Source organism: Gobius niger, assembly GCF_951799975.1.
Source record: "Gobius niger genome assembly, chromosome: 23".
Classification (NCBI taxonomy): domain Eukaryota; kingdom Metazoa; phylum Chordata; class Actinopteri; order Gobiiformes; family Gobiidae; genus Gobius; species Gobius niger.
Genome location: NC_136874.1, coordinates 1135003 through 1145495, shown reverse-complemented (window position 1 = coordinate 1145495; position 10493 = coordinate 1135003). Strand labels below are relative to the sequence as shown.

At 48.6% G+C, this 10493-nt stretch overlaps 1 protein-coding gene across 1 annotated transcript in view; it reads right to left on the bottom strand.

The window, feature by feature from the left end:
* Positions 1–473: 473 nt before the first annotated feature.
* Positions 474–10493, bottom strand: part of LOC306981884 (CLIP-associating protein 1-B-like) — a 41589-nt gene continuing 31569 nt past the window's right edge. Inside the window, exons 27-39 of the mRNA XM_079581614.1 lie at positions 10168–10331; positions 9874–10096; positions 9552–9641; positions 8039–8191; positions 7756–7841; positions 7585–7687; positions 7376–7505; positions 7037–7090; positions 6762–6964; positions 4121–4249; positions 3827–4033; positions 1239–1355; positions 474–574 (exon numbers count right to left, since the gene is read on the bottom strand). Coding sequence (XP_079437740.1) covers positions 491–574; positions 1239–1355; positions 3827–4033; positions 4121–4249; positions 6762–6964; positions 7037–7090; positions 7376–7505; positions 7585–7687; positions 7756–7841; positions 8039–8191; positions 9552–9641; positions 9874–10096; positions 10168–10331 — 1743 coding nt within the window. The 3' untranslated portion in view covers positions 474–490. The remainder of the gene's footprint in view (positions 575–1238; positions 1356–3826; positions 4034–4120; positions 4250–6761; positions 6965–7036; positions 7091–7375; positions 7506–7584; positions 7688–7755; positions 7842–8038; positions 8192–9551; positions 9642–9873; positions 10097–10167; positions 10332–10493) is intronic.

Genomic DNA, 10493 nt, shown 5'->3' with positions numbered 1-10493 from the left:
TTAGCAAATGTATCTGAACAAGAAATGGCTAGATTTTTTTCCTAAAATAAGATTTTTTTTCTCAAGAAAACTTTACTCAGTGAGACATTATTACTTTTTAGGGAAAAAATAAGACATTTTTTACTTGCTTAGAATCCACTTTTTGCAGTGTTTACCCAAATCTAAACGTTTCTCGACTATAGGCCTACAAAACTGATCATCATCACCCTCATCATCACTTTTTTGCTGCCATTTTTCATCACTTTTTTTGTTGCTCTTCTGTCATTTTGACCTTTTTCTTCCAAGATGCTTTTTAGATTTGGGTCAAGCCAAAGTGGAGAAAACGTACTTGGTTATGGCGGAGGTTAAGAGGCCCGATATCGAGCGAGATCACCTTCTTTCACGTTTTAAGGTTCCTGCAGGCGCCATGTTTGGAGCAGTAGTGTGTGGTAGGAGTAGTGGTAGTAGTAGTAGTAGTAGTAGTAGTATTTGTCGTAGGAGTATAGAGTGTTCAGTAGGAGGAGATGTCGGAGGAGGAGCTGCTGTTACTGGCCGAGGTTTGTGCTCGTTTTATGTACAAGTTCAACAGCTTCATCTGTGGAAACACAATCAGAGACAGATCACGTTATTGAACAGAAGAAACTCCACAAACATCAGCAAAGCTACGCCTGAGACGAGGAGGAGGGAAACGAATATCACTGTTCTCTTTAGTTTGGGATTAAAGGAGGATTCTACTGAGGATATTAACTAGAGAAGCATCACTATCTGTGAACATCAGGAGGAGGATCAAACCTGGATCTGTCCCTCGTGTTTGTGGAGCAGCCGGTAAAGAAGCAGAGGACACGGTTCAGTCTGAACATTTGCTCCTCTAACCAACCTCGACATTTTATTCAGTATATTCTAGTTTGATCTGTTCATATGTTTCACCTGCTGCCTGTGAGCTGGACAGGGGTCTGGGTCAGTATAAACGGTGAAACTCATGAGTAGGTTTGTTACCTTGCTGCCTGTGAGCTGGACAGGGGTTTGGGTCAGTATAAACGGTGAAACCCATGAGTAGGTGTGTTACCTTGCTGCCTGTGAGCTGGACAGGGGTTTGGGTCAGTATAAACGTGTGTTACCTTGCTGCCTGTGAGCTGGGACAGGGGTTTGGGTCAGTATAAACAGTGAAACCCATGAGTAGGTCTGTTACCTTGCTGCCTGTGAGCTGGACAGGGGTCTGGGTCAGTATAAACAGTGAAACCCATGAGTAGGTCTGTTACCTTGCTGCCTGTGAGCTGGGACAGGAAAGGCTTGAGATCTTCTCCGATCACAGAGTAAACGGCCACTAAACAGAACACACTGGCCTTCCTCACACTGCTCTCCGTGTTATCATAGCCCTGCACACAAACAAAACAAAAATACAAACTTTAGCCAAATGCTGTTGTAGTAGTAGTACCTGCAGTAGTCCCGGTATGAGGTCTGGCAGTAGCAGCAGCAGCAGTATTAGTACCTGCAGTAGTCCCGGTATGAGGTCTGGCAATAGCAGCAGTAGTAGTAGTACCTGCAGTAGTCCTGGTATGAGGTCTGGCAGTAGCAGCAGTAGTAGTAGTACCTGCAGTAGTCCCAGTATGAGGTCTGGCAGTAGCAGTAGCAGTAGTAGTACCTGCAGTAGTCCCGGTATGAGGTCTGGCAGTAGCAGCAGTAGTAGTAGTACCTGCAGTAGTCCCGGTATGAGGTCTGGCAGTAGCAGCAGTAGTAGTAGTACCTGCAGTAGTCCTGGTATGAGGTCTGGCAGTAGCAGCAGTAGTAGTAGTACCTGCAGTAGTCCTGGTATGAGGTCTGGCAGTAGCAGCAGTAGTAGTAGTACCTGCAGTAGTCCTGGTATGAGGTCTGGCAGTAGCAGTAGCAGTAGTAGTACCTGCAGTAGTCCTGGTATAAGGTCTGGCAGTAGCAGCAGTAGTAGTAGTACCTGGAGTAGTCCCGGTATGAGGTCTGGCAGTAGCAGTAGCAGTAGCAGTACCTGGAGTAGTCCCGGTATGAGGTCTGGCAGTAGCAGTAGCAGTAGTAGTACCTGGAGTAGTCCCGGTATGAGGTCTGGCAGTAGCAGTAGCAGTAGTAGTACCTGGAGTAGTCCCGGTATGAGGTCTGGCAGTAGCAGCAGTAGTAGTAGTACCTGCAGTAGTCCTGGTATGAGGTCTGGCAGTAGCAGTAGTAGTAGTAGTACGTGCAGTAGTCCTGGTATGAGGTCTGGCAGTAGCAGTAGTAGCAGTAGTACCTGCAGTAGTCCTGGTATGAGGTCTGGCAGTAGCAGTAGCAGTAGTAGTACGTGCAGTAGTCCTGGTATGAGGTCTGGCAGTAGCAGCAGTAGTAGTAGTACCTGCAGTAGTCCTGGTATGAGGTCTGGCAGTAGCAGTAGTAGCAGTAGTACCTGGAGTAGTCCCGGTATGAGGTCTGGCAGTAGCAGCAGTAGCAGTAGTAGTAGTAGTACCTGCAGTAGTCCCGGTATGAGGTCTGGCAGTAGCAGTAGCAGTACCTGCAGTAGTCCCGGTATGAGGTCTGGCAGTAGCAGCAGTAGTAGTAGTAGTACCTGCAGTAGTCCTGGTATGAGGTCTGGCAGTAGCAGCAGTAGTAGTAGTACCTGCAGTAGTCCTGGTATGAGGTCTGGCAGTAGCAGCAGTAGTAGTAGTACCTGCAGTAGTCCTGGTATGAGGTCTGGCAGTAGCAGTAGCAGTAGTAGTACCTGCAGTAGTCCTGGTATAAGGTCTGGCAGTAGCAGCAGTAGTAGTAGTACCTGGAGTAGTCCCGGTATGAGGTCTGGCAGTAGCAGTAGCAGTAGCAGTACCTGGAGTAGTCCCGGTATGAGGTCTGGCAGTAGCAGTAGCAGTAGTAGTACCTGGAGTAGTCCCGGTATGAGGTCTGGCAGTAGCAGTAGCAGTAGTAGTACCTGGAGTAGTCCCGGTATGAGGTCTGGCAGTAGCAGCAGTAGTAGTAGTACCTGCAGTAGTCCTGGTATGAGGTCTGGCAGTAGCAGTAGTAGTAGTAGTACGTGCAGTAGTCCTGGTATGAGGTCTGGCAGTAGCAGTAGTAGCAGTAGTACCTGCAGTAGTCCTGGTATGAGGTCTGGCAGTAGCAGTAGCAGTAGTAGTACGTGCAGTAGTCCTGGTATGAGGTCTGGCAGTAGCAGCAGTAGTAGTAGTACCTGCAGTAGTCCTGGTATGAGGTCTGGCAGTAGCAGTAGTAGCAGTAGTACCTGGAGTAGTCCCGGTATGAGGTCTGGCAGTAGCAGCAGTAGCAGTAGTAGTAGTAGTACCTGCAGTAGTCCCGGTATGAGGTCTGGCAGTAGCAGTAGCAGTACCTGCAGTAGTCCCGGTATGAGGTCTGGCAGTAGCAGCAGTAGTAGTAGTAGTACCTGCAGTAGTCCTGGTATGAGGTCTGGCAGTAGCAGCAGTAGTAGTAGTACCTGCAGTAGTCCTGGTATGAGGTCTGGCAGTAGCAGTAGCAGTAGTAGTACCTGCAGTAGTCCTGGTATGAGGTCTGGCAGTAGCAGCAGTAGTAGTAGTACCTGCAGTAGTCCTGGTATGAGGTCTGGCAGTAGCAGCAGTAGCAGTAGTACCTGCAGTAGTCCTGGTATGAGGTCTGGCAGTAGCAGCAGTAGTAGTAGTACCTGCAGTAGTCCTGGTATGAGGTCTGGCAGTAGCAGCAGTAGTAGTAGTACCTGCAGTAGTCCTGGTATGAGGTCTGGCAGTAGCAGCAGTAGTAGTAGTACCTGCAGTAGTCCCGGTATGAGGTCTGGCAGTAGCAGTAGCAGTAGTAGTACCTGCAGTAGTCCTGGTATGAGGTCTGGCAGTAGCAGTAGCAGTAGTAGTACCTGCAGTAGTCCTGGTATGAGGTCTGGCAGTAGCAGCAGTAGCGTCTCGCGGTTCGTTCGGTCCACGGCTCTCGTCTGCATCTTGATGGCGGCCATGTTGACGGGGAAGTCGGCCGTTTGGACGATGGGACACAGGACCTTCAGACACTGCTCCGGGACGAGGGACGAGGCCAGAGTACAGGCCGCCTCCTCTGCAGCGCGGACCACCTGCCACAGAAGAACCAAACCCTCAGCAACAAAGATGAAAGTCCTCATGAAGTCTTTCACATTCCAAACTGAGGAAGGGCATCTGACCTCTTTGTGCGAGTCCTTGTGGGCCTCCAGCGTCTTCATGACGGTCAGCTCCGTGTAGTTGTTGAAACGCAGCGGCTGGTTCCTCAGCAGCTCCTTCATGACGCGCAGAGACAGGGCTCTGACGGACGGCTGTGGACAGAGATACTTCAAATACTACAAATACTACAAATAAATACTACTAACTACAGCAGAGACAGGGCTCTGACGGACGGCTGTGGACAGAGACACTTCAAATACTACAAATACTACAAATAAATACTACTAACTACAGCAGAGACAGGGCTCTGACGGACGACTGTGGACAGAGATACTTCAAATACTACAAATACTACTAATAAATACTACTAACTACAGCAGAGACAGGGCTCTGACGGACGGCTGCGGACAGAGACACTTCAAATTGCTGGGTTGCAGGTTCTAGAATGTGATGATGTCATCGGACCCAGCGGGGGGCAAGAGCCAGTTTTTCCTATTAATAACATTACACTTTCACAAGTCATAGCTAAAAAGAAAATATATGAATTTAAAAAATGATCTTTAATATCAGTCACTGGGTCCAAGATCTCTCTGTACAAGACCAAAAATTTCCTCAAAAACAAAATAATTTTTCCTCTATATAATAGTATAGGCCTTTAGAACGCTGTGATGTCACCTGCAACCCAGCAATACTACAAATACTACTAATAAATACTACTAACTACAGCAGAGACAGGGCTCTGACGGACGACTGTGGACAGAGATACTTCAAATACTACAAATACTACTAACTACAGCAGAGACAGGGCTCTGACGGACGGCTGCGGACAGAGATACTTCAAATACTACAAATACTACAAATAAATACTACTAACTACAGCAGAGACAGGGCTCTGACGGACGGCTGTGGACAGAGACACTTCAAATACTACAAATACTACTAATACTACTAACTACAGCAGAGACAGGGCTCTGACGGACGGCTGTGGACAGAGACACTTCAAATACTACAAATACTACTAATACTACTAACTACAGCAGAGACAGGGTTCTGACGGACGGCTGTGGACAGAGATACTTCAAATACTACAAATACTAATAATACTACTAACTACAGCAGAGACAGGGCTCTGACGGACGGCTGCGGACAGAGATACTTCAAATACTACAAATACTAATAATACTACTAACTACAGCAGAGACAGGGCTCTGACGGACGGCTGCGGACAGAGATACTTCAAATACTACAAATACTAATAATACTACTAACTACAGCAGAGACAGGGCTCTGACGGACAGCTGCGGACAGAGATACTTCAAATACTACAAATACTAATAATACTACTAACTCCAGCAGAGACAGGGCTCTGACGGACGGCTGCGGACAGAGATACTTCAAATACTACAAATACTAATAATACTACTAACTACAGCAGAGACAGGGCTCTGACGGACGGCTGCGGACAGAGATACTTCAAATACTACAAATACTAATAATACTACTAACTACAGCAGAGACAGGGCTCTGACGGACGGCTGCGGACAGAGATACTTCAAATACTACAAATACTAATAATACTACTAACTACAGCAGAGACAGGGCTCTGACGGACGGCTGTGGACAGAGATACTTCAAATACTACAAATACTACTAATACTACTAACTACAGCAGAGACAGGGCTCTGACGGACAGCTGTGGACAGAGATACTTCAAATACTACAAATACTAATAATACTACTAACTACAGCAGAGACAGGGCTCTGACGGACGGCTGCGGACAGAGATACTTCAAATACTACAAATACTACTAATACTACTAACTACAGCAGAGACAGGGCTCTGACGGACGGCTGCGGACAGAGATACTTCAAATACTACAAATACTACTAATACTACTAACTACAGCAGAGACAGGGCTCTGACGGACGGCTGCGGACAGAGATACTTCAAATACTACAAATACTACTAATACTACTAACTACAGCAGAGACAGGGCTCTGACGGACGGCTGCAGACAGAGACACTTCAAATACTACAAATACTAATAATACTACTAACTCCAGCAGAGACAGGGCTCTGACGGACGGCTGCGGACAGAGATACTTCAAATACTACAAATACTACTAATACTACTAACTACAGCAGAGACAGGGCTCTGACAGACGGCTGCAACACAGAGATAACAGCAGCAGTAGCTATAATAGTAGTAGTTGTAGTTATAGTAGTATTAGTACCTCGTTATGTCCCAGGGTCTCCAGCAGCAGCAGTAGTAGTAGTTGTAGTAATAGTTATAGTAGTAGTATTAGTACCTCATTGTGCCCGAGCGTCTCCAGCAGCAGCAGCAGCAGTGGCTATAGTGGTAGTAGTAGTTGTAGTAATAGTTATAGTAGTAGTATTAGTACCTCATTGTGCCCGAGCGTCTCCAGCAGCAGTAGTAGTAGTAGTAGTTGTAGTAGTTATAGTAGTTATATTAGTACCTCATTGTGCCCGAGCGTCTCCAGCAGCAGCAGCAGCAGTGGCTATAGTGGTAGTAGTAGTTGTAGTAATAGTTATAGTAGTTATATTAGTACCTCATTGTGCCCGAGCGTCTCCAGCAGCAGCAGCAGCAGTGGCTATAGTGGTAGTAGTAGTTGTAGTAATAGTTATAGTAGTAGTATTAGTACCTCATTGTGCCCGAGCGTCTCCAGCAGCAGCAGCAGTGTGGTCTTGAAGTGCTCCTCCCACACGGCACAGTTCTCTTCTCTGCAGACCTTCAGCAGCTCCAGGAGGCTGCTCCTCCTGTGCTCCAGGCCCCGCTCTCCGGCCTCGGCCTGGGCCAGAGTCTTCAGCAGACCCCCCACCAGCTCCAGCTGCTCCGACGGCGACGCTGACACAAACACAACATCACGTTCACATGACGCACAAACAGCAGGGGGGGTTTCATGATCTGTGGTGGTACCTGGGAATCCTTTAGGACTCGGGAGCCGGTTTTCTCCAGCGTCGTCTTTCTGACCTGAAAACACCAGGTTTAACGCGGCACAGCAGACTTCACTCAGACTTCACTCAGACATAACTCAGACTTAACTCAGACTTTACTCAGACTTAAATGAGACTTAAATCAGACTTAAATCAGACTTAAATCAGACTTAACTCAGACTTAACTCAGACTTGACTCAGACTTAAATCAGACTTAAATCAGACTTCACTCAGACTTAAATCAGACTTAACTCAGACTTAACTCAGACTTAAATGAGACTTAACTCAGCCTTAAATGAGACTTAAAGCGGCGGTGACTCACCCTCCTCGCCCTCGTGGCTGCGGTCGGGGGAGGAGCCGTCGCTGTAGTTCTGGGGGTTGTAGTCTTTGAAGCGTGGACCGATCAGAGCGCGAGGTGGAAGAGAGGCGTCCCATGACCCGCCCTGAGAGAACTGCAGGAGGGAATTTAGATCTAGTGCCAGTCTGAAGAGCTGAGAGCCAGAGAGTGAATAATAGAAGTGCCCTCCTCACCGCTGTGTCCCTGCTGGGCTCCCGTCTGTTGTCGTCGTCTGGACTCTTGGAGCCGTACGCTTCGTCACAGTTCAGGTTCTCGGGGTCAGACTCAAACGTCACACTGGACACAAACAGGAGCAGAGTAAGAGCCAGAGCAGAAGTATAAATATGAATATAAAGCTGCTGTACTTGTGTGAGTGGTTGGTGGGGGACAGGAGCGGACTCCCTCTGCTCCCAGGTCTCTGCAGAGGAGCTCGTCCTGAGGAGCTGGACGTCTGCACAGCCACAAACCAGAGGAAAGTTCAGAGACTCAGGCGTTAGAAAAGCTTTAGGCCGTGTCCACACAGAGCAGAGTATCACAAACAGAGCTGGGTACTGTTAAAGGAGCAACAAAACCTTTAGGTTTTCTAAATCCCCTGCTCCGTGTGGACATTAAAGGCCTTATTGTCCTGTTACTGTGTGAGTGCAGTACCGGTGGGATCCCCGTGGTGGCGCTGCTGCTCCTCAGGTGGTGGTGCAGCAGTTTGGTGGTGCCGTCCTGAAAGGTTTTGGGCAGAGCTCCCAGTAACATGGAGAACTCAGGCGTGTTGAGCTCGAACAGCGCGATCAGCACGACCTGCGCCGCCTGTGGAGACGAGACAAAACACGGTTTAGACCTGAGGAGGAGGAGGTGAGGTCAGAGCACAGCTGAGGAGGAGGAGGTGAGGTCAGAGCAGAGCTGAGGAGGAGGAGGTGAGGTCAGAGCAGAGCTGAGGAGGAGTGTCTTCAGATTAAAGGCATGATGTTACAAATGTGTTAGGAAAGTGAAGAAGACGTTTGACAGATGAATGTTGGTAGAGCTGAGCGATATCGACAAAGAAAAAATCATGTTTCAATGTTTTTTGGGACTTTCTCGATAACGATGATGAAACATCTGAATTTACATACATTTGTTGCTCCGAAAAATAATTGCCCTGAACAGACGACAAAATGGGAAGAAAGAAACACTCACACAATTTTTTCCTCATTATTTCTATTTTTTCCGTAATATTCACCCCCATTTCTTGACATTGTAGATAAACTCAATATTGCAAATTTGCAGATCTTCCAAACAGCCATTTTATCTTGCAGACGATATATCGCCCAGAGAGGTGAAGTTATCCCGGGTTAGAAGAGAGAGCTGCAGGTTAGTCCGGAGTCAGGGAGGTGAAGTTATCCCGGGTTAGAAGAGAGAGCTGCAGGTTAGTCCAGAGTCAGGGAGGTGAAGTTATCCCGGGTTAGAAGAGAGAGCTGCAGGTTAGTCCAGAGTCAGGGAGGTGAAGTTATCCCGGGTTAGAAGAGAGAGCTGCAGGTTAGTCCAGAGTCAGGGAGGTGAAGTTATCCCGGGTTAGAAGAGAGAGCTGCAGGTTAGTCCAGAGTCAGGGAGGTGAAGTTATCCCGGGTTAGAAGAGAGAGCTGCAGGTTAGTCCAGAGTCAGGGAGGTGAAGTTATCCCGGGTTAGAAGAGAGAGCTGCAGGTTAGTCCAGAGTCAGGGAGGTGAAGTTATCCCGGGTTAGAAGAGAGAGCTGCAGGTTAGTCCAGAGTCAGGGAGGTGAAGTTATCCCGGGTTAGAAGAGAGAGCTGCAGGTTAGTCCAGAGTCAGGGAGGTGAAGTTATCCCGGGTTAGAAGTGAGAGCTGCAGGTTAGTCCAGAGTCAGGGAGGTGAAGTTATCCCGGGTGAGAAGAGAGAGCTGCAGGTTAGTCCAGAGTCAGGGAAGTGAAGTTATCCCGGGTTAGAAGAGAGAGCTGCAGGTTAGTCCAGAGTCAGGGAGGTGAAGTTATCCCGGGTTAGAAGAGAGAGCTGCAGGTTAGTCCAGAGTCAGGGAGGTGAAGTTATCCCGGTTAGAAGAGAGAGCTGCAGGTTAGTCCAGAGTCAGGGAGGTGAAGTTATCCCGGGTTAGAAGAGAGAGCTGCAGTTAGTCCAGAGTCAGGGAGGTGAAGTTATCCCTCGGTTTATTCTGCTGTACCTGTTTGCACCTCTGCTCCAGGTTGCCCTCTCCTGGCAGAGAGGACACGATGCTCGGCCGGTGCTCCTCCCCAGACCAAGTGTTATAGAACTGCGGTCCACAAAATGTCACATCAATCACTTTACGCTTCTCCTCACACTTTATCGTCGAGACGCTGCCAGTGAAAACATTCTGCCTAAACATCTCTCTACGTTCATTTGTCTCACTTGCAGCGTTTCGCCGTGACTCGTTTGTAACCCAACATCTGGATATGAGGAAAAACTGGGTAAATTTACTCCCATGACCCCCCTCCCCGCACTAACATGCTTTAGTTCTGGATTACCTTGCGTACGTCGGCGCTGCGCGGCTCCGTGGTCCACGTGATGATGCGGGACACGGCCAGCCTGGTCTCGCTGCTGTTGCTGAAGTCCGAGGGGTCCATGAGCGCCGCCAGGCCCTGGATGTACTTCAGGATGGCCACCTTCACCTTCAGGCTCGGCGTCTGCGTCTGGTCCACGATGAAGCGCATCAGGATGTTGAACTGCAGCTCGCACGGGAACGACTCTCTGCAAAAGAGACAAGAGACATGTCACTGATGTCATTTGTGTTTAAGAAAGTATATGTGAGGCGTCCAGACCTGGTGACCTCCAGCGCCCTCTGGACCTTGGCCTGGACGGAGCCCAGCAGGTCGGCTCCCATCTTCTTCAGGAGCTGCGTGAGGAGCACGAAGAGCCAGTCGTGAAGGTCGTCTCTGTGCAGCGCGATGAAGTCCACCAGCGTCTCCAGGAACATGCTGAACACCTGACCCACACACACAGCCTGGTTATTATCAGACTGAGAACTGGGCCAAACCTTCGCTCACAACAGTCTCATGAAGGCGTCCAAAAGTGGAGACGATTTTTAAAACAAACCAAGCAACATGAGGCTCTTTGGGAGTTTATTACTCAGCTCTAGACTGCAGGT